Consider the following 24530-nt stretch of genomic DNA (forward strand, 5'->3'; position numbering starts at 1 on the left):
TTACAAAGGGGGAAATAGAAACTTCAGAGTGAAGATGACTGGCAGACACCACCTTAACCAACTGATCACCTTAACCAAGCTCAATCATACCGGTAATGAGACACAACAGCGCAGAACGGACACACCGAGCAGGACACGCAGCACATCTGCGGAATTCTGGCTACAAATGCACACCTTCAACTGGGTCATCAGGTAAACCCAAACTGGGTGACATTCTACACAGTAACTGACCAGTACTCTTCAAAAAGGTCAAGTCACTAAAGACAAGGAGAGACTGAACGACTGTCATCCTGGAGGAAATGAAGCAGACATAACACCTATGTGTACTTTGTGATTCTGGAGCAAAATAAAAGGGGGCATTAGTGGAAAAAATCGATGAAAACCAAATAAAGCCTGTAATTTAGTTACTAGAATTGTTCCAAAGTTAATTTTTACTTTTAATAATGAACCATGGTTATGTAAGATATTCCATTTGGGAAGCTAGGTGAAGGGCATGTGGGAACTTACTATCTTGGTGATATTTCTATGAAGTCCAAATTAATTCCAAAATAAAAATTAAAAATGAGGAACATAGCCTGGAAAAATATCATTTAATCCCTACCTCCCAAATTGGACGAATATGACTTCCACTAGAATAGTTCTTTAAATGAAAACATAAAAACAGTAGAGAAAAATGGGAGAAACAGCTTTATAATCTCTGAGTCCAGAGGGCCCAAGAAACATGAAAAATCAAGCCATAAATAAAATAATTGATACATTTGATTATATAAAATTTTATAAATCTGCATGACAAAACACACAATAAGCAAACTGACTAGATAAAGGACCTTGCTTCACAACATTTACATACTTACAGTAGAGTATAAATAGTGTAAAAATTGAGGAAATAGAGCAATATTAGGAAAATGTGGCCAAGTCTCCAATCACTTGCAGAAATAGGCCTACAATTCAGTTTTTCTTACTGAGTATCATGGTTTTGAAGACATACAAGTCCATTTTGAAAGCAAACAACCATGAATAGTAATCCACGGTTTACTCTTAAATGTGCATATGTGTGTAGATACATACATGCACAGACACGCATCTAATCATACATGTGCAGCCACATACACACACTTATTCATATGTGCATACCTCAGGTTGAGCACCAGCTCTCTCAACATGTGAAACTAAATTTAGGCACAGTGTATAATAATAAAATAGTACAAGTGACCATGAGATGGTTATAACAAAGAACCTCACATATGTGGCTGTAATTCAGTATTTTCAGTCCAAGATAGTGAGAAAGTACTTCAAAAAATTACAAGTTAAATACATTTGTCACTGCACCCATTAAACAGATTTAACTTAAGACTCAAATGTTATCATTCTGGAAGGGCAAATGAAAAAGTAACAACATTCCTTCCAGTTTATACAGCATTAGTATGTAAAGTGAGAGAGGAACCTAAAGATGAGTCTGAAGCGATGGTTTGCACTTTAATGGACTAGGCAGAATATAATTGACAAAGAGGCAAATATAAATGAATTTCCAGCTATTTCAACACTAAGTGCAGCTGCATACTGTCAGTGTTATATATTTTAAAAAATCTGTTTAAACTGAATTTTTTTAAAAATGAAGCTAGTATATGAACTTACACACTGCACTGTACTGAAACTACTATTCATTCAATCAGAAAAAAAAAGTATTTTTTTCACAAAACTCACTTATTTAACATCAGAATATTCAATCTGCAGTTACTTCCTATCTATTGGAAAGGAAAGTATTTAGAGGCAAAGGAAAATATTAAAGTGTTTCTGGGAGTAGAATCTGTCATTCCTGGAATTAAGTAAAGGTGCAAAACATTTATTTTCAAGAAGAAGCTAATACAATAAAATTTCACTTAGAAGCCACTAAGCCTCCCTCAGTCCGTGTCCTATCGGTGGCAGTTACAAGCTCAAGCTCCAGCACCAGCTTTCCTGGGGTGAAACCCTAACTCTATCATTTCTTGCCAGGTGACTTTGAGCAGTCTCATTGTAGTATCACGGGGATAACAGCACCTTCTAGAAGAATCACTGTGAGAATCAAATGTGTCCACGTACACAAGACACATGCTCAGTAATGGTGAGCTACCGGTATCATCCTGGGCCAGGTCAGCTGTCTCTCAGAGCAGGCATTCTTTGGTGTTAAAAAAAATTGACAAAGGATCGTGGGAAGTATGCCATAACTTTGTTGGTCCCTGAATGCAAAGTATTGTCATTTCCTATCTCTCATACCCTCTCCTTGATGGATGGGAATCATGAAAATATCTCCGGCCACTTCTCAGTGAGATCAATCCTGGGGGCAGTGGGGGGAGGGGCTCTGACTGAAGTGTCCTCTCCGCCGTAGAGGCTGCACATGTGGATCCAGAAGAGAGTAAGGAATCAGGCTCTCTCCGCATGTGCTCCGAGATCTCGGCATACTTTCTCTATACTACCATCATCCCTCACGGGAACAGTCTGGTGACTAGCCATGCACCTGCCTTTGCATTTGAACTTGCTCCAAATCCCTCTGAATACCCTACCAAGTTTTTTCTTTATCCTTGCATTTTCCAAGGTCATGAAAAGGACAGGGCACAAAGCTGATGCAGAAACAGTTGGTGTTCGTGTCTTCCCCTTTAATGTACTGGAAGTTCCAACATCTGAATAGAAAGAAAAAGGCCAAGTCTACAGGCATCTTGGCAGGGTGACAAGTCATCAAGAAGAGATGTGAATTCCTACAAAACAAACACACCAAAGCCAGGCTTCTCCACACCGTCTCAAGCCCAGTCATACTGTGACTGCTCTGGCAGGCTTGCCAAGGGATAAAGGGAAGACAAATGGGGGGAAAAGACAGAAGACCTCGGCATTGAATCACATACAAACTCTGTCTCCAAGAAAGGACAAGAAGGAAAAAAAAGAAAGAAAGGACAAGAAGGCTTGCTTGTGTGTGGTCAGAGCAGAGCAATCCAAAACTCCACGGGGGGGGGGGGGGGGGGGGGGGTAGCCTGAAAGAGATGCTTCCTGTTACCTGCACAAGAGAAAGAGGTCATTACATGCATGGAGTTCCTTCAGGACCCAATTAACACAACAAGGACAAGGACTGAGCCAATATTTCTGGAGTAAAGATAAACTCAGGGTGAAATCAAGCACTTCGAATCTCCAAACTCCCTTTGTGCTATGTATTACTTCATCAGGATCTTGAGACCTCATCTCTGAAAACCTGCTCTCCAAAGAGGATCAGCTGTCTTCTCTTACACCTTAGCCTGCATTGACTCCCAGTTATTTCTCTCCAAGTCATTTTCCTTTGCTTATGATTTCTAAGGTGGGCTTTATGCCCTGCTCCAGTAGTGTTGGTACTGAGGCCAGACTAGCTCAAAGTCAGAAACGGGGACCCAAACAGTGCTACTTCCACACGAGAGATCTAGAACAGATCATTACTGTTAACTTAAACTGGACTTAAAAAATAAACCTCCGGCCCTGACCGGTTGGCTCAGTGGTAGAGCGTCGGCCTGGCGTGCAGAAGTCCCGGGCTCAATTCCCGGCCAGGGCACACAGGAGAAGCGCCCATCTGCTTCTCCACCCCTCCCCCTCTCCTTCCTCTCTGTCTCTCTCTTCCCCTCCTGCAGCTGAGGCTCCATTGGAGCAAAGATGGCCCGGGCGCTGTGGATGGCTCCTTGGCCTCTGCCCCAGGCGCTAGAGTGGCTCTGGTCACGGCAGAGCGACGCCCCAGAGGGGCAGAGCATCACCCCCTGGTGGGCAGAGCATCGCCCCTGGTGGGTGTGCCAGGTGGATCCCGGTCAGGCGCATGCGGGAGTCTGACTGTCTCTCCCCGTTTCCAGCTTCAGAAAAAAAAATAAAATAAAATAAATAAACCTCCAATACCATAGAAATATAACAGTTCTTTAAAACTTAAAAGGAAGCATATTGAAAAGAATCGCGGAAAACAAATGCCTAATTATTTTGGTCCGGCACCACCACAAACTACTATGTAATCACAGACACGCTACTCGAATTTTCTGGCCCTCCGTCTCCCTCAGTAAAACTAGTGGGTTTGATGCCGTCTGCAGTCCCTTTCAACCCTCAGGTTCTATGACCTGCTCCTTGTTTCCAGTGCAAGTACTTTCAGACATCATGAGAGCAAAGGCTCAATTTCCATCTAGAAATGAATATGAACTACATAATTAAAGATATAATTAATTTTATAATTAATGTAGCATGGGTTTGAGGGGGAATAAGTATAGAGTATGCTGTAGAATTAAGACATGCATTCCCTCAGTTCATGACTATTAGCTAGTTGACCTAATTCCATTATTTATTTGTTTTTCTTCTTACCCTACAGGCAAGTATAGCCACGTGAACTACCCAATGCCTAAGGCAGAACGGAATGCTGCCTCTTAAAGATCTAGTGTGAGCTGGCTAGAACAGTGTGAAAACGTGAGGCCCGGCCTCCAAGGTCCCCGGGGGAGATACACCATAGAGCTCACCTTCCACCAGCTGGTCCAGGCTGGAGATCTTCTTGAGCCCATCAATGGTATAGATTGTTCTCACTCCCTGGGGCAAATTCACGTTATCCGACAGAGTTCGGGTCAAGTCAGCCAGCAGGGCCTCGAAAGATCTGAACCGGTCGGGGGAGATGGCATACACAATCCCTTTGAAGTATCGGTCTCCATTACGGTAGAAACGAACTTTCTTGGCCTTCTTCTCGGAGCTGAGCGTCTGCAGTGTGCGGGTTCGGTAGAAGCTGCAGTGGGCGCTGTGCGTGGGGCTGGGCAGCCCGTTCACCCGCGACCCTCTGCTGTACCTCTGGGCCTTATCCCGCTCGTCAAAGTGCTCCAGCTCCATGTCTCTGCCGAAGGACATGATGGGAAGTTGAACTTAAACCTAAAGAGGGAAAGCAACAGAAAACAGACACACACTGTGTTATTTTAAGAGCACGATTTCAGAGATTCAGCTTGTGAGCAGCTGGGTGGAGACTGCTATAACAGATGATATAGTTTTAATATGAGTTATCAAGTTGGGAGAGAAAAGAGACCACAAAGAGAGAAGTGGCAGGCCCCACGGAAACAGCTTATTCATAAACTTTAATTTTTTTTTATTAGGAACAGGTCCTCTTTACTGACCACCTAACCACACATCAGGCTTTGACAGCTATTATTTCCAGTAGTCACAGTAACCCTTTCAGAGTATTAGGATCTCTATTTACAGACTAAAGAAACCGAGACACAGAAAAAAAAATCTCTTCTAAATTTCTCCAAGTAAGACAGTCTAGAAATGTTTGAACCAAGAAGTCTGGGCCAGGTTTGCCTGACTCCAAAGCTGACCTCTGCGGGCAGGGCAGTGTGCTAGTCCCAGTGGCTGGCAGGAAGCAAGCCTGCACATCCCCTTCAGCTGGAGGCCTGGTGGGCCAGGGGGAAAATAACGGAGCCCCAAAGCCAGATGGAGAGCAAATGGAATCAATCTGTAAATTCTTCCAACTTAAGGAAGATTTTCCAACATATTCACATATTCAGTAGGAGTTATTTTTTAAAAAGTGAATTCACCAAATCTCATTTACTTACATTCAGCGTTTCAAAGAAATTTTATTTTAAAAAGAAGAAGAAAAAGGAGAAGGAGGAGAAGGAAGGGGGGAGGGACCTGGAGAAGAAGAACCCAAAAAACAACAAAAACAAGAAAGGATCAAAGGGCTTTGCCTTTTCCTTCCACTACTCTGTCTTTGTGGTTTCGGGAATCAAGGCTTGAGGACTATGATCCAGCCCTGACCTGTTACTAGCTGTGCAACCTTGAAAAAGTCTACTTAGTTGACATCTTTAATTTCAATTTCCTTAACCACACATGGGAATGATAACAGTACTTACCTCAGAGTTAATAGTAATCATCAAATAAGTTCATATACACGAAGCACATAAGATAGTGTCTAGCAAGTGATAAGTATTCATGTTTTTGACCAGGGGTAACCTTTTTATACCTACTGCCCACTTTTGTATCTCTGTTAGTAGTAAAATTTTCTAACCGCCCACCAGTTCCACAGTAATGGTGATTTATAAAGTAGGGAAATAACTTTACTTTATAAAATTTATAAAGCAGAGTTACAGCAAGTTAAAGCATACAATAATTACTTACCAAGTACTTTATGTCGGATTTTCGCTAAGTTTGGCAGAATAAATCTTTATAAAACAACTTACTATAGTTAAATCTATCTTTATATTGGTTGTTCCGCTACCATCCACCATGAAAGCTGGAACACCCACTAGTGAGCGGTAGGGCCCAGGTTGACTACCACTGTTTTCTACTAATAAAGTCTGCTCTTCTGTTCCTTCCTCTGTTAAAGAAAGAACTAATAGGAACAGACTCTCCCCCTCCTGGTAAAGGAAGCTCCTGGCAAGGGCTCCTGAGTTCCACTCGTGACCTTCTGAAAGGGATGTCTGCATGCCGTGGTCCCCATTTTACTTCCTTTGGAACCTTGTTATCAGCAAGCTGCCTCTAGGATCTATTCATCCCTGCTAAGGGATTAGTTGATAAAGCTTGTGGTGTATCCCCTTTTGTGGAGGGGGGAGGTGTCTGTGCTTTATCAGGTCAATCTAGAGCAGGGGTCTCAAACTCAACTCAGCATGTGGGCCGCAGAGCAAGATCACAGCCTTTCGGCGGGCCGCACTAGGTCTACAAAAGGCAACTGTTACGCAACACTTTTCACACTGCAGTTGAAAACAAAAAAAAATCAGTACAACAAGCACAATCGTACATGCAGTTTACTCAGTGTCACAAAACGACCAGAAACTGTAGTTCGCATCACAACTGCTGTTAACTAAGCTAATATCTAGCTAGGATGCTAGAGAAATGAAAAATACAAGTAGGCCCCTAGGCTTACTTAATTTTATCCACAATATTTTGAACTTCGTGGATTAGTCTGCGGGCCGCACAAAATTGTTCGGCGGGCCGCAAGTTTGAGACCCCTGATCTAGAGAGTGGGAGAACCTCAGAATTCAAAGGAAATGACAAAATTTCAGGAATGTTGAAATAAAATATAAGGGAAATGGAAAACTTAGGGCAACAGCCTACAAGAGCTCCCAAAATCCCAACACACAGAGGATATCCCCTTTCCAGAGGTTAGTTCAAACCAACAAAAAGCACCAAGCCTCCATGACCTTTCCAAGACCTCTGATCTATTCAGAGTGGCTAAAATTTCATGCTCAAAAGCACGTATCCTCCTGAAATGAATGAAGTGGAAAAAGTTCATATTTATTGAATGTCTGTGATGTGCCTGACACTGTTACTCTGCAATCAACTATTGTGTAATAGGCTAAATATTCTCTTCTAAATCTCATGACAATCCAATGAGGTAGATAATAAATACTGTGACTGATATAAGTATGGGATACATCCAGGGTCCCAAGGTCATAACTGAGAGAACTGGCATATGAACCCAGATATAATCTGACTGACTCTGAAGCTGCCCCGCCCCTAGCGATCCCCTGTGCTCTGTGTCCTGGAGGCCTAGACCCCCTGTGATTAGACCCTCCTTGCTAGTAAAGTAGGTGCTTTTTAAACTCTCACTCCTAACCAGCTCTGTGACCTTGGGTAGGCCGGTTAGCTGCTGAAGACCCCTGCAGAGGAGACAGTGGTCACAGGCCTCTCAGGTCTTCCTTCACCTGCTCATGAGACTACTGCTGATGACAGTGGAGTGGGGGAGGGGGGGTGGACAGTGGAGTGGGGGAGGGGAGGGGGCAGTGGAGTGGGGGAGGGGGCAGTGGAGTGTGAATTAAATCTGGACTGATTGTTAGTTCACTGTATTATTTTCTTTCAAATATGAAAACCACCTCATGCCTCTTAATTTTTTCCAGGAATACTTATAGCCTACATAGGTAGGTATGAACTGGTTGCATTGACTTTGAAGTTAGATCATTTCAAAAACAATTATGAGTTGATTTCCCATCCTTCAGGCAGCTATTGAGTAACAGAACCAATATTTTTCCCATGATATCATAACTGCTCTTACTTTTCAAAATTTGTTTTTAAAAGTTCTTTGTCTTTCAAGAAGGGGTTGGGGAGATGACACTTCCAGTACTCATGCCAACTCACTAACTCTGAGACTTGCTAAATCATACAGTCAGATTGGCTTTGGAAGGTTGTGTTGTCTTTTTAAAGCCAGTGATCATTCTTTCAACCCTAGGGTTTCCTCTCCAATCAATATAAACCCAAAGAAGACATGTAGGACCCTACCAAAGGATGGCACAGTTGTGTCATCAGAGAATGCACACCAGAGAGGATTGGAAGAATGATCACTGGTTTTAAAACGAAAACAAAATCTTCCAAAGCCAAGCTGGCCTCTATGGTTCTTAGTTTATTTGCATATTTCCTCAAACTAGATCACACCTTCAACCAGGGCAGGGGCCTTGCACATCTTCCATGTCCCTTCACTGAGCCTGCCCAAACTAGGCACTGATGTTGGCAACAAAGAAAACCACACTCAGAGTGAAATCACTTTCAAGACTACATTTACCACTTAATGAACATCACAAACCACATTACACATCCTACCAATCCCAGTATGTACATGAGGCATCAAAATAGGTATGTTTTTCCCTTTCCTTGGCTGGTTCAGCTCTCCAGTGGGCCTAGTCATATATTTGAGCCAAGAAGATTCACTGGGCCTCTACAAGCACCCACTTTCTACACCGGAAGCTGGCTAAAGCACACAACCACGTGTTCATAGACCGCAGGTGGCTAAGGGCCTGCGCCACATGTGTGGTGGTACCAAGAAGGTAACCACAGGGCTTTAGCCACTGAGATCACAGACACCCGAGGCAGGAAGAAGGGTGGTGTGGCTCTTATCCTAGATTTTCTTATTAACACTGCCAGGCCAAGAAATCAGCACCCTCCATTGTTCTCTGTGGGACTTCTCACCATTTTGAGGAACCTGTGTTCATCCTCCTCTAGATGAGCTCATGAATTTCTGTTTCCAAGATCCGTCCTCCCCAACACACACACACACACACACACACACACACACACACACACACACAGTCTCTCTCTTTCTCTCTCTCTCTCTCTCTCTCTCTTACTCACTCACCAAAACATAATCTGGCATAAATACTACCATATTTAAATTGATGCTGGACCTGGAAGTCCCAAGGCATATTTCTGCCAGTGGATTAGGATAAATATGGATGGACAGACTAGAATTAGAAGAACACACACACATCTTCAGAGTGCATGCAACACCCTGGACCTAGACGTCACAGGATATGTGTGGATCCTTTATAATATTCCTACATGTAACCTTTCCAAAATCCCGCCTGACCCGCATCCATGTGACATTTCATACTTAAAACGTTGTCCTACTTTCCTTCCCTTCCAAAGGCTATTGACTTGAGAGCATTCACAAAATGTATTCAGGGAGCAGCCTGCAGTGTGGTCGCGTAACGCGTGAGCACCATCATCATTCACAAGTGCGGAGGGAGCCGGTTTGAATGAAACCTTTCACCTGCTCCATCCCCTGCCAGCATCTATCTCCTTGCCAAACCCAGCAGCGATTCCTAGCAAACCCGGTTTGCAAAAGCAGCCCCTTTTGTGGGGGCGATGCAGGTTGTGCGTGCGCTCCCACTAGGAGGAAAATGCCATTTCCTCCCTGCGTGCTTTTTGCACTGCAGGCACTAATTTGTACCTTAGCAGCCTCGCTGTCCCTGAAGGAACTCGAGGCTCTGCAAATGCACTTGCAACAGTCACACTGCAGCCACCCACCACGCACAGATCGCCCTATCGGCCAGCGCACACCACATTCCCGGGCACATGGAAGAGCACACAATGAGGGGCCTGGCGCGGCCCCTCCTAGGCGCACACTTGGTCCCCGTTCCGCGGCGAGTTCTGACAGTGACCAACACCGCGCCCGGCTCCTCCGCCGCGGCTCTCCTTCTCCATGGACACGCGGAGAGAAGCTGGGGCCGGCGCGGTGGGGCGCTGGCCCGACTCCCCGTTCTACGCCCGGTAGCACCAGACAAAAGAGGCAGGTGCCAGCCGCCCCGGGGCCACCCGCACACACCGCCCCCGGCCGGGCCGGCGGACTAGCGGGCCGCACCTTTCGAGGAACGGCGGGCCTAGCGGGGCGTCCGCCTGCCGCGATCCCCCGCGCACTGCGTCCGGCCCTACCGCGGCTCCCTTCCCCAGCGACCGCAAACCACGCACCGGTCCGCTCAGAGACGCCGCCGGGATCTTTGTGGCCGCGCGGGGCCGCCTCCTGCTGCTGTCCTCGCCGGGCTGGGCGCGGCCGGGGCTGCGGGCTGCGAGGCTCCGGGCGCGGAGCCGGGCTGGGCTGCGGCAGCTGCGGAGCTCGGGCGCCGGGGCTGCGGCCACTAATGCAGGGTCGAGCCTCGGCGGGTCCTCATTGAAATGCGGCCCTCACCACAGCTTCGCTCCAGCCTCTCTCTGGAGGTGGGCGGCGGCGGGCGCGCTCCCTTTTCTTGTCGCTCTCTCACTCACACGCCCTCCCCGCTCCCTCCTCCTCGTCCTCCTCCTCCGCGTGCGCGCCCCGCGCCCCCGCCCTTCTGGGCAGGGCGCACCCACCACGGCTGCGCCCCGGGTCCTCCCCTCCCCGCACCCACTCCAGGCGCTGCGACCTCAGTGCACGAGCTTGAGCAAACCCGTACACCACCTCCCCAATCCCCAGGAGTGGTTGTCTGGAGATAGGGGCAGATCACATGGTGGACCTGGGGACAGAGAAGAGAGCCTGGTTGGGGACAGGTCTGAGCCAGGCAGTGTGCTCGGTTGAGAGGGGACGCGTGGCTCATCGGCGAGACCCCGTCCCTTAAGAGCAGCTAGGTAAACAGTTCCTCCCATCACCACATACACTCTGATGTAACACCTTTCCAGGGATTATGGAAGCCAGGATACAACCATGGAGCACCTCCTGAGAGAACCAACCTCCCTCCCAACTTAAGCAGCATAGTGTCACCCTCACCACCACCCCCACCCCCCACTGGGGACCGGCAGATGTATGCATAGATCACACCCTTCATCTCCACTTACCGAAAGACTTGAGTCACCTTGAAATTCAAGTGACCTCTGCTTGGAGCCAAATATGTCACAATAGGCATTTGCTAACTAAACGAGTCAGGTTTCACTATGAGACCCCTCATGGCTGCCAACCCTGATGGTCAGCGCTGAAAAACCCCATGAGCTCACACAGCCTTTGCTCCCTCCTTGACAGAGGACTGTTCTCAGAGCCCAGGCTGGCCAGAGCCTCCTCCAGTTTTTGCACAAAAGTCCGAGGAGTGGGAGTACTTGTCAGACTTCTGTGACCCTTAGCATGTTTCAGGGTCAGCCTGAATTTTGGTCCAGTTCATCTACTGACTTTGAGTCATGTCCCTTGAGACATGTATTTGCCCAGATACACTGTTTTTCAATACAGAACACACACACACACACACACACACACACACACACACACGTATTTTTCTCTTTCCCTATGCTTGTACCTTTTAATGAAAAAATCAGAATTTTATTTTCCTCTTAACCATTTAGCCCAGTTATGCATTTGACTACTTATTATTAATAAGAACTATTCTGAAATATGTTCAGACTATTATGTAAATACTAAATACCATTTGTTAACACAGTTCAAATGAGCTGCATGTTACATATTCAACAAGTGTTGCAAGGTTTATTTTTGAGCTATTGAAAAGCCAAAGGATGAGAGTACAATGGACTCACCAACTTGACTAAATGCAAAGGGCTGAGCCTATTCCTCCAAATTCTAATGCAAACTGAGGGCCAAGGAAAGTATGGAACCAACTGTATTTTCTTGAGAACAGAAATCAGAGCTCCTGTTAATCTTTCCAGTGACAAATGCTAAGCAATTTCTGCCCATTGCTAAAGCAGGAAGTAAATTCAATCCTCTCACCCATGTGGATATTCTATCAGGGTCATTTCCTAAGCACTGTAAGTAACTCAACTGTATCTCACCTCTCTCCTGGCTCTCCTACCTGGGACACGCAGTTAATGTGTGCAAAGAAACACCTGGACTGAGGTTCTCTTAGGGGCACTGTGTTCTCACTGGAAATACTCAGACATTGTTAACACTCCAGGACACCTAATAATTGGATAACTAAGAATTAAGTGGATGAGCACACTAAATAGTACCTACTGGCCACTACACTATGGTCCTATCATGGAGGCAAGACAGCAGGCTAGTACTCAGTGACCCAACAGAAGTCACTACCAAAGTGCCAAAGCTACTTGACAAATTTAACTCCTATTCTATAATAATTTCTCCTTGAAATGAATTTTACTGGGAAATTCTAACGCAAGTCATTTTCAAAAACTGATGTTACTTCCTTTACCTCACCAGGACACTGATCAAAGAAGTGACTAGAACTAATGCATCCTTTCTTCCCATGCAAATTTGAAGTTAACAGAGATCTATTCTAACTCCAGAGAGCTAATGCCGTTTAAGCCGTGGACCCCAATTGCTGTTCCAAGCAGCCACAGCTCTCACAGTTCTGTCCATGGCACCTATTAACTGTGCTTGCTTTCTGCTGTGCTGGGGCGGGGGGGCTCTTATATATTTTCTTATTTCATTCCCACAAGAACCATTTAAGATAGGTATTATTATCTTCATCTGAAGGAACATGGTCACACAGCTAATGTAAAGCCCAACTCCATTTTTAAAAAATCCTAATGTTTCAAAATTCAAGTCAGTTTTTCAATTTTATGGCCATATGCTCATAAAACAACACCAAATTCCAGTGTGAAGTTTAATCTCTTAAGGAAAATGCAGTCTTTTAATCAATGAATTTATTCATAACAGAGAGAAAATGAGTCTTGCTATTGGGGACACTGCTTCCTATAGTGATGGGACCACCAAACATGTCTACCCTGAGCTAAAATTTTCGTGAGCACATGTGCACCTCATGCTCAAACACAAAGTCGATGGTCTAATCTATATGTGCTTTCTTTCTCCCTGAAAGTAAACCAGGGAAGAGAAATGAAATCAAAGAATAATAATTTTTAGTTGACTATGTTTGTCTTTTTAGGTGCCACTGGCTTCTTCATAGTATATATATCTATATCATAGTATATATATATATAGATATATATAGATATATAGATCATATATGCTCACTCATGTAGATTCAAAGAGAATTATAGACTAAAGGGTATGAGCAGGAATAGATGCACTTCCTGTTTTTCCCTCTAGGAGGCAAAATTTACTCAGTCCCTTTCATAATCTCTTTACTTCTCTGAGGTTGAGGGCATGCAGTGCTCCTGGGATGGGTCATCAAGCATGTGAGGAACAGCTTTATAGAATATGATCATCATTCTAACTTTCTTTGTAGTTCTTCCCATATGGTAATGGCCCTTTATGGCATTTCCCACATCGTTTCATAATTGCCCCTGATTACAGAACACTTATTTCTGCCTCCCATTGAAATAAGAGAAACTCCTTGATGAAGTTCCTTGGCAACAGCCTGTCCAATTTTTATCCCTTGCATGAATGCCCTCCATAGCAAGTGGTCTTTCAGCCTCCACTCCATTACTGCTAAATGTGGTACACATGACAAAAGTGAAAAGATTTATCCTGAGGGTTAAGATAGATCAGGGTACTCTAGGTGTGATGTATGAGATCTCTAAAAATAATTTTTAATTAGTCATGTATCTCTGGTTTGGCACTCCAAATGTACTGAAGGTCCAAACCACATAAGGTTCCAGACCTGCACAAAGGAGGAACTCGATCTACCTAAGATGCCTTCCCTAAGAGCCTCCCAGAGCTCATTTCTCTCTTTCCTAAGTGTGATTTCCTTGAATAGAGGGGAACTCTACACAGCCCTCTCCCCTGTCAGGCAGCTCCTCAAATGAAACTGAGAACCACCTCCCTGGAACTTCCCTAGAGGTCCCACATCCTCTCTTTGAATAGACAGAACAAATCTAATGACCCTGCCTTTGATTTGACAGTCTATTATGTTCCACCAATTCTACTCCTGATTAACTAAGAATCCTGAGCTCTTCAACTGTCTCTCACATGACATGGTTTGCAAGTGTCAGTGATAGGCAGCCATTAGTACTTCCTTCAACATCTACCTTTCAGACCTGGACGTGGTGGCCAGGGTGGTCTGACTGGGGAAACTTGGGGACTCAATGGTTCTGGACACATTGCTCCTATTAAAGGAGACTAACATCAAGTCAGAATCTCCAGTAGGTATGCCCCACCATTGACTCAACCAGTCAATTAAAATCTCCATGCATTTCTCACATTTTGCTTATTCTGGTTCCTCATTCTATTCAATTTGTTCCATTTGGGGGGGGGGGGATCTAAATTCAGTGTTCTGTATTTTCCTTATTAAATCATGTATTGTTATTTGATCCAACCTGTTAACCTGGTGAGTGAGATCCTTTGTGGGTCCTTTTAGACCTTGCCCAGGAGTAGTCCCTCCAGTGTCCCATCAATCCGATTGCCACTACATCGACATCCTCATCTGAGTTGTTGACAAAAACTTTTCACAGGAACATGGTCACAGCATGTACCATCAGCTCACTGCCCAGGACCTCTCTCCAGGTTGACTGATAATGGCAAAGGACTATCTCAGTGTACTTGGTAGTTACAGAGGTTAACATGTTCTCTAAAGAAAATAAGTGTCTACAGATTCAGTAATAACTAAAATTCACACTTTTACACCTAGGATTACATACTTGACTTTGATGCTGCTTTGAGGTTGTGAGTATTTTGTAGACCACACAAGTTTTTATTCATTTATCTATTTATCCAATAATCTTTGAATGTATCCAATTGTGCCAGGCACTGTGCTAGGTGGGAGTTCTACAGCCAGGAGGTAGACTTGCAAGTATTCTCTACCCACAGCAATGACAAGTGTTAAGTGCATACTTACACAAGTAATTACTTAAATTTCAATATCACTAAGTACAGGTACTGTGAAGGAAAGGAACCAAGCTTCTGAGAGGGCTCTCCTTCCCTGAGAAAGTAATCTTGAAGAGACCCGAAGCTCACTAGCCAGGAACCAGGTATATATATATAATAGGGGTTATAACCTGATATACCCTCTATTCCACGCAGAAGGACTAGCCCCGTGAAGACTAAGGCAGAAGCACCTTATTCAACGAGTGAGAGAGAGATGGCTTCCGTGGCTGGCACACAGTGGGCTGGGCAGAGGGCAGGGGTGGCTGCTGAGGAGTAAGAGCCAGTGCTCCAGGGTCCGTTGGCCGCATTAAAGAATGTGGATTTTGTCCTAAAAGGAACTGATGGCTTTTTTAGCAGAAAACTGGCGAGATCATATTTTCACATTTAAAGGATCCTCTAGCTTTTCTGGCTGCTATTGGGGAATATTGAAGGACAAGGAAATAAGAACAATTTTCCTGTTGAAGAATTGCTTGGAGAGGGTGGCAGGAGGGAACAGTGGGTGCGAAGGGAACTTTGGGTGCTTTATGTCCACTATGGTTCCTTTGTTTCATTTAATCAATCAAGAACATACAACAGTTATTAGCTGGTGTATACAAAATAGCATAACCTCAATGATATAACATAGAATTGACAGAATTATAATAAGAAAATGGAAAATTTTTTCAACAAAGTTCCAAGTATTGATATCATGCAGTCAATATTCCCTCCCACAATGCAATAAAAAAGAAATAAGTAATTAAAGCAAAATTAATTTAAAAACCAATACATTTAAACATTTTAAAAATATACTTTTCATGACATATTTCTGAAAAAAGAAATTATAATGGATTTTAGAAAATACATTAGAGGCCCTGGCCGGTTGGCTCAGTGGTGGAGCATCAGCCTGGCGTATAGGAGTCCTGGGTTCGATGCCCAGCCAGGGCACACAGGAGAGGTGCCCATCTGCTTCTCTACCCCTCCCCCTCTCCTTCCTCTCTGTCTCTCTCTTCCCTCTCCCACAGCCAAGGCTCCATTGGAGCAAAGTTGGCCCAGGCGCTGAGGTTGGCTCCATGGCCTCTGCCTCAGGCGCTAGAATGGCTCTGGTTGCAACAGAGCAACGCCCCGGATGGGCAGAGCGTCGCCCCCTGGTGGGCATGCTAGGTGGATCCCGGTCGGGTGCATGCGGGAGTCTGTCTGACTGCCTCCCCGTTTCCAACGTCAGAAAAATACAAAAAAAAAAAAAAAAGAAAGAAAAGAAAATACATTAGAAAACCAGTGAACTAAGCATCTAGTTTCAGGAGTTAAAAAGACAACCTAATTTTTTTAAAAAGGATAAATTCAAACATGGCTCTCAAGATTTCTGCCTCTTTGTGCATACACCTGTCATAACCCCATCTGTTTGCGCATGATCAGTTTTGACCTATCAGGTCAGCCCTTTTAAAAAAGGGTCAACTCTAGAGGTCAGAGACAGAGAAAACTGAAGAGAAAACTGCCAGAGAAACTGAAGCTTAGTAAGGGCTCTCCTACTGGTCTGGAGCAAAGCAAATGGCCTGGTTATGAACTGGCTGCAGGGGCCACATGGCAAAGAATTGTGTTTGCTTGTTCAGAGCTGAGAGCGGCCCCCAGTCAGCATCTAGCAAGAACATACGGGCTTCATGTAACCATAAGACAATGAGTTCTATGAAAACCAGTGAGCTTGGAAGAAGATCCCAACCCTCAGATGAGAATCACAGCCCCAACCAACATCTTGTTTTCAGCCTGGAGGGCCCCTGAGCAGATGATCCAGCTACCCTATACCTGGACCTGTGACAATAAAAGGGTGTTACTTAAGCTGCTGAATTTGAGATCCTGTGGCACACAGCAAGGGAACGATTAGAGAGCTGACTTAGTATCATAGCAAACAAAGATACAATACAGAGCAGAGAATCATCAAAAATGGTTCCTTCAAAATACTAATAAAATAGACCAACCTGTGGCAGTAACAAGTAAGAATAAAATAAAGAAGGTAAAAATGAGTGTAGCATTAGTAATAAAAAAGTGAGCATAACTTCAGATTCTACAGTTAAAGATAATAGAAATGATTTTAAAAATAACTGTAGACTAATACACATTAAAACTTAGATAAAATAAATTCTTAGAAAATATTATTTACCAAATCTGACTCTAGAAGAACTAGAAATTGCATCAGGATTAAAACCTTCCCACGATAAAAACAAAAGACCCACAAAACACAGGTAAATTCTGCCAAATATTCAAGTAACAAATAATTTATCCCTGAGTAAAAACATGAAGGTTCTCCTCAATTCACTTAAGGCACTAGCAAAACCAAGATATCAAAACCCAAGAGCAGTATCTTTTTAAGGCAACTATAATCTCATCTCACATGTAGAAATAGATACAAAAATTCAGAAAACAAATTCAGCAGTACAAAAATGTGAAACATATCTTGGGCTATAAGGTTTAATCTAAGGAATGCAAGATTATTTTAACAAGAAAAATCAATTAATTTATTTTATTCATCACTAAAACAGCTTAAGGGAGAAAGGGAGAAAAATCATATAAAAATCTCCATAAATATAAAAAAATGTATTAAATAAAAATTTAACTTGCATTCATAATAAAAAAATATCTTGGCAATATGAGATATAAAAACAGCCAAAATATCTATCAGTAGATGAGGGGATTAAAAAGCTGTGGTACAGCCCTGGCCAGATAGCTCAGTTGGTTAGAGCATCGTCCTGAAGCACAGAGGTTGCCAGTTCAAGCTCCAGTCAGAGCACATACAGGAGCAGATGGATGTTCCTGTTTCTCTCTCCCTCCCTCCCTTCCTGTCTCTATCTCTAAAATCAATACAGTAAACATTAAAAAAAAAAAGCTGGGGAAGACTATACTTTCAGGGATCATTTCTATAGTTTGTTACTAGAGAGGTTTCTCTGATTGTGTAGAGTACCCGAAACCACGAGGAGGAGTTACAGTGTTCTCTCCTGAGCGTGAAGCCGGCTCTTGGTGTTGCTTGTGCAACTGCCTTTTGCCATTGATGATCGTTCTTCTCTTCCTTTGGGAGAGTAAGAGGGAGAGAATGCAGTCTGAATGGTAGAATAAAAAAAATAAAAATAAATTTAAAAAAAGCTGGGGTACATTTACACAATGGAATACTATATAGCCATCAAAAAGAAGGAAATCTTACCTTTTGTGACAGCATGGATGGGCCTGGAGAGTATTATGATAAGTGAAATAAGTTAGAGAAAGACAAATAATCATTTTATCTCACTTATTTGTGGAATCTAGTGAACACAATAAACCAAGAAACAGTAGAAACAGAGGCATGAACACAGAGAACAGATGGACAGTTGTCAGAGGGAAGGGGGACAAGGGAACTGAATCAAAGAAAGTGAAGGGATTAACCAAATATATATATACACATAACCCACAGATACAGACAGCAGAGTGGTGGAGGTGGGGAAAGGACGGCAAAGTGGGGGAACAAGGGCAGAAAGAGATTTTGCTTCGGGCGGGGGACACAATATGGGGTGTAAATGGTATTATATTGAGTTGTACACTTAAAAAATGTGTAGTTTGGCAAACAACTTCAACCCAATAAATTAAAAAATATATTGGCAATAGAAGAGAAGTTGTAATAAAAATATCAAAATTCTACAGCAAGCATCATACCAAGTAAATATTAAAAACATTATTTAAAATCAAGGATATGACATAGTGTTCATTTTTACATTATTACTCAAACATAATAAGGTAAGATAAAGAAATTAAAAGTATAAAGACTAGATAAACAGAAACAATATTGTCAGTACTCTTAGATAATATAACCATCTAAATCAGTGGTTCTCAACCTGTGGGTCGCGACCCCAGCGGGGGTCGAACGACCAAAACACAGGGTCGCCTAAAACCATCGGTCTGAGAACCGCTGATCTAAATAGAAAACTCAGGTAAACCCATACTGACAAATTATTACAATTAATAATTTAGCAAAAATGATACAGAATGAATTTACAAAAATCATTTACATTCTATATACCAGCTAATAAGTGTAATTAATATATTATTTAAAATAACATTAAAAATATAAAATACCCAGAAATAAGCATTAAAAAAATGTATAAGAACTATATAAAAATATAAAATTGGCCCTGGCTGGTTGGTTCAGTGGATAGAATGTCCACCGGGCATATGGATGTCCCAGGTTTGATTCCCAGTCAGGACACACAGAAGAAGCGACCATCCGCTTCTCTCCCCCTCCCTCTCCCCCTCTTTCCCTCCTCTTCTCTTGCACCAGTGGTCAATTGACTTGAGCATCGGCCCCAGATGGGGGTTGCCAGATGGTTCCCGGTTGGGATGCATACAGGAGTCTGTCTCACTATCTCCCCTCATCTCTCTTGGAAAAAAGAAAACAAGAAAAAAATTTTAATAAAAAAAATATAAAATTATGTTGAAAAACATTTCAGAAGACAAATAAATGAAACAGATATAACACACTCAGGTATAAGATGAATTAAATAATACAAATGTAATTTTTTCCCGAATTGATCTGTTAATTTAGTTTGGTTCCTGTAAAAATGCCAGCCATATTTATGTCTTTGTTTTCATTTTAGTGAAATGTGATAAGCTATTATAAAATTTCTATGAAAAAATAAATAGTATGGAATAAATAGCCAAGACTCTACTAAAGACAAAGAACAAGTTGGGGGACTTGCCTTACCTGGCAAAGTCATATTATTTAAGACACTGTGATTTTAACACAGAAATGTACAAAACAAAAAAATGGAATGGAAAACTCAGAAACAGAAGAGTATGCATATAAAAAGTTGTTTAGAAACAAGTAGGCACTGCAGACTAGAAGGGGAAAGAGAGACTTTTTAGTAAATGATGTTTTAGATTGATTATTCTGAAGGGAAAATGAACACATAAAATTAAGCCCCTGGAGGACCCGGGTTCGATTCCCGGCCAGGGCACACAGGAGAAGCGCCCATTTGCTTCTCCACCCCCCACTCCTTCCTCTCTGTCTCTCTCTTCCCCTCCCGCAGCCAAGGCTCCATTGGAGCAAAGATGGCCCGGGCGCTGGGGATGGCTCTGTGGCCTCTGCCTCAGGCGCTAGAGTGGTTCTGGTCGCAACATGGCGACACCCAGGATGGGCAGAGCATTGCCCCCTGGTGGGCAGAGCGTCGCCCCTGGTGGGTGTGCCGGGTGGATCCCGGTCGGGCGCATGCGGGAGTCTGTCTGACTGTCTCTCCCGGTTTCCAGCTTCAGAAAAATGAAAAAAAAAAAAAAAAAATTAAGCCCCTGGAGCATATGATACTCAAAAAGCAATTCCACATGCAGCAATACATTAAAAAGATCATACACCATGTCAAGTGGAATTTATTTCAGGGAGGCAAGGCTGGTACAACATTCACAAATCAATAAATGTGATTCATCACATATACAAAATGAAGGATAAAAATCACATGATTATATCAATGGATGCAGAAAAAGCATTAGAGAAAATCCAGCACCCATTTATGATCAAAACTCTCAGCAAAATGGGAATAGAGGGAATATACATCAACATAATAAAGGCCATATATGACAATCCAAAAGCCAACATCATACTCAATGGGTAAAAACTAAAATCAATCCTTTTAAGATCAGAAAAAAGACAGGGGTGCCCCCTTTCACCACTTTTATTCAACATAGTACTGGAAGTCCCAGCCACAGCAATCAGACAAGAAGAAATAATAAGAGGCATCTAAATTGCAAAATAAGAAGTAAAACTATCATTATTTTCTGGTGACATTATATTATACATAGAAAATTCTACCTTTTAAGAAAAAATTGTAAGACTAAGGATATTAAGATATTTCCTGAAATGAATGAACAAACTAATAAAGAGTATAGAAAAACTTGTTTCATCAAGGTGAAACAAGACTTACAAAGGTGTGTAAGTCTTCTACTTTGAAAAGCCAGCAAGGAGGATGAAACAAGGGTTTACACAGGGGAAGTGATAAAGATGATTCAGGAACAGTGATGAGTATAAGTCAGGAGTTTACCCGGGACCCCAGATGGCCAAACCCCCACCCCCAATTGTCCAGATGAGGAAGTTGAGATGGCACTAACCCTTTTCAGGCAGAATTTTTTTTATTTCCTTCCCAGGAAACCTGATCTTTGCAGTATTTGTAAGAGTAAGAAAATTGGAAATATTTTGTTGGTTTTATATCATATCCTTTTTGTAAAGAATTTAAGGCAGCTTAAAAGATAAAATATAATAAGATTATAAAAGTTAACACTGGAGGTTACATAATCAAAATAAAGGTGAGAATGTAGAGTACAGTAGAAGTGAGGCAAAAATAAAATAAAAATAATGATGCGCTCACTTGTTTCCAATTGAGATACAGCTCGTCAGGCTTTCCAAAAGTCATTCTTTTTTTATATATATATAAATTTTTATTAATGTTAATAGGGTGACATCAGTAAATCAATAAATATTCAAAGAAACATGTCCAGGTTTTCTTGTCATTCAATTATGTTGCATACCCATCATCCAAAGTCAGATTGTCCTCCGTCACCCTCTATCTAGTTTTCTTTGTGCCCCTCCCCCCCCCTTCCCCTCTCCCTCCTTCCCTCCCGCGACCCCCTCCCTCCCACCCCCGGTAACCACCACACTCTTGTCCATGTTTCTTAGTCTCGTTTTTATGTCCCACCAATGTATGGAATCATGTAGTTCTTGGTTTTTTCTGATTTACTTATTTCACTCTGTATAATGTTATCAAGATCCCACCATTTTGCTGTAAATGATCCAAAGTCATCATTTCTTATGGCTGAGTAGTATTCCATAGTGTATATGTGTCACATCTTCTTTATCCAGTCTTCTATTGAAGGGCTTTTGGTTGTTTCCATGTCTTGGCCACTGTGAACAATGCTGCAATGAACATGGGACTACATGTGTCTTTACGTACCAATGTTTCTGAGTTTTCGGGATATATACCCAGTAGAGGGATTGCTGGGTCATAAGGTAGTTCTATTTTCAGTTTTTGAGGAACCACCATACTTTCTTCCATAATGGTTGTACTACTTTACAGTCCCACCAACAGTGTATGAGGGTTCCTTTTTCTCCACAGCCTCTCCAGCATTTGCTATTACCTGTCTTGTTGATAAATAGGTAATCTAACAGATGTGAGGTGGTATCTCATTGTAGTTTTGATTTGCATTTCTCTAATAACTAATGAAGATAAGCATCTTTTCATATATCTGTTGGCCATTTGTATTTCATCCTGGGAGAAGTGTCTGTTCATGTCCTCTTCTCATTTTTTTATTGGATTGTTTGTTTGTTTGTTTGTTGTTGAGTTTTATGAGTTCTTTGTATATTTTGGATATTAGGCCCTTATCTGAGCTGTTGTTTGAAAATATCATTTCCCATTTAGTTGGCTGTCTGTTTATTTTGTTGTCAGTTTTTCTTGCTGAGCAAAAACTTTTTAGTCTGATGTAGTCCCATTCATTTATCTTTGCCTTCATTTCTCTTGCCTTTGGAGTCAAATTCATAAAATGCTCTTTAAAACCCAGGTCTATGAGTTTAGTACCTATATCTTCTTCTATGTACTTTATTGTTTCAGGACTTATATTTAGGTCTCTGATCCATTTTGAATTAATTTTAGTACAAAGAGACAAGCTGTAGTCGAGTTTCATTCTTTTTTTTTTTTTCTGGTATTTTTCTGAAGCTGGAAACGGGGAGAGACAGTCAGACAGACTCCCGCATGCGCCCGACCGGGATCCACCCGGCACACCCACCAGGGGCGACGCTCTGCCCACCAGGGGGCGATGCTCTGCCCCTCTGGGGCGTCGCTCTGCCGTGACCAGAGCCACTCTAGCGCCTGGGGCAGAGGCCAAGGAGCCATCCCCAGCGCCCAGGCCATCTTTGCTCCAATGGAGCCTCGGCTGCGGGAGGGGAAGAGAGAGACAGAGAGGAAGGAGTGGGGGGTGGAGAAGCAAATGGGCGCTTCTCCTATGTGCCCTGGCTGGGAATCGAACCTGGGTCCCCCGCATGCCAGGCCGACACTCTACCGCTGGGCCAACCGGCCAGGGCAAGTTTCATTCTTTTGCATGTGGCTTTCCAGTTTTCCCAGCACCATTTATTGAAGAGGCTTTCTTTTCTCCATTGTGTGTTGTTGGCCCCTTTATCAAAAATTATTTGACCATATATATGTGGTTTTATTTCTTTTTTATTTTTATTATTTTTTTTTTTGCATTTTTCCGAAGCTGGAAACGGGGAGGCAGTCAGACAGACTCCCGCATGCACCCGACCGGGATCCCCCCCCCCCCCGGCATGCCCACCAGGGGGCAACGCTCTGTTGCATCCAGAGCCATTCTAGCACCTGAGGCAGAGGCCACAGAGCAATCCTCAGCGCCCGGGCCATCTTTGCTCCAATGGAGCCTCGGCTGCGGGAGGGGTTAGAGAGAGACAGAGAGGAAGGAGAGGGGGAGGGGTGGAGAAGCAGATGGGCGCTTCTCCTGTGTGCCCTGGCTGGGAATCGAACCCGGGACTTCTGCACGCCAGGCCGACACTCTACCGCTGAGCCAACCGGCCAGGGGTTGGGGTTTTCGATGTATAGGATCATATCATCTGCAAAAAGTGATACTTTTACTTCTTCTTTTCCGATACGGATGCCTTTTATTTCTTTCTCTTGTCTTATTGCTCTGGCCGGAACTTCTAGCACCACGTTAAATAAGAGTAGAGAGAGTGGACAACCCTGTCTTGTTCTTGATTTAAGGGGGAAAGTCCTCAGTTTTATGCCCTTTAATATGATGTTGGCTGATGGTTTATCATATATGGCCTTTATCATGTTGATATATTTTCTTCTATACCCATTTTGTTGAGTGTCTTAAACATAAAGTTGTGTTGTATTTTATCGAATGCTTTTTCTGCATCTGTTGATAAGATCATGTCATTTTTGTTCTTTCTTTTGTTGATATGGTATATTACGTTAACTGTTTTACGTATGTCGAACCATCCTTGAGATTCTGGGATGAATCCCACTTGATCATGATGTATAATTTTTTTTAATATGTTGTTGTATTTGATTTGCCAATATTTTGTTTAGTATTTTAGCATCTGTATTCATTAGAGATATTGGTCTGTAGTTTTCTTTTTTTGTGCCGTCCTTGCCTGGTTTTGGTATGAGGGTTATGTTGGCCTCATAAAATGTGTTTGGAAGTATTGCTTCTTCTTCAATTTTTTGGAAGACTTTGAGTAGAATAGGAACCAAGTCTTCTTTGAATGTCTGATAGAATTCGCTAGTATAACTGTCTGGGCCTGGACTTTTATTTTTGGGGAGGTTTTAAATAGTTTTTTCTATTTCCTCCCTGCTAATCGGTCTTTTTAGGCTTTCTGTTTCTTTATGACTCAGTCTAGGAAGGTTGTATTGTTCTAGGAATTTATCCATTTCTCCAGAAGTCATTCTTGACAATGAGATAAAAACTAAGACATTACAAAAAAGACATAAAATTGTTTTTAATGTAAAAACAAGGTAGAAATTCTCTCCCATGGCTGTTTAACAAAGACCCTATGGGATTAAAATAACATCTTAAATCTTTCCAGTATAATAAGTAGTAAATCTCACAAGATAATCTTTTCGGCACCTTTCAATATTTTTTTTACATA

The 24530-nt window shown here is 42.8% G+C and overlaps 1 protein-coding gene and 1 non-coding gene across 7 annotated transcripts in view; one reads left to right on the forward strand and one right to left on the reverse strand.

The window, feature by feature from the left end:
* Window positions 1–17849, reverse strand: part of DCLK1 (doublecortin like kinase 1) — a 384157-nt gene extending 366308 nt beyond the window's left edge. For 5 of the 6 annotated variants that reach the window (XM_066381032.1, XM_066381034.1, XM_066381030.1 and 2 more), the window contains exons 1-2: window positions 10177–10490; window positions 4482–4878 (exon numbers count right to left, since the gene is read on the reverse strand). In XM_066381032.1, coding sequence (XP_066237129.1) covers window positions 4482–4857 — 376 coding nt within the window. In that variant the 5' untranslated portion in view covers window positions 4858–4878; window positions 10177–10490. Of the gene's footprint in view, window positions 1–4481; window positions 4879–10176; window positions 10491–17831 lie in introns of those variants that run through there. The other variant, XM_066381031.1, reaches the window with a different exon arrangement.
* LOC136404556 (small nucleolar RNA U3) lies at window positions 17763–17976 on the forward strand. Its single transcript, XR_010751299.1, has one exon. It is a non-coding gene; the product is annotated as a small nucleolar RNA U3 (small nucleolar RNA).
* The last annotated feature ends 6554 nt before the right edge of the window (window positions 17977–24530 follow it).

Source organism: Saccopteryx leptura, chromosome 4, assembly GCF_036850995.1.
Source record: "Saccopteryx leptura isolate mSacLep1 chromosome 4, mSacLep1_pri_phased_curated, whole genome shotgun sequence".
In the NCBI taxonomy this organism is placed as follows: Eukaryota; Metazoa; Chordata; class Mammalia; order Chiroptera; family Emballonuridae; genus Saccopteryx; species Saccopteryx leptura.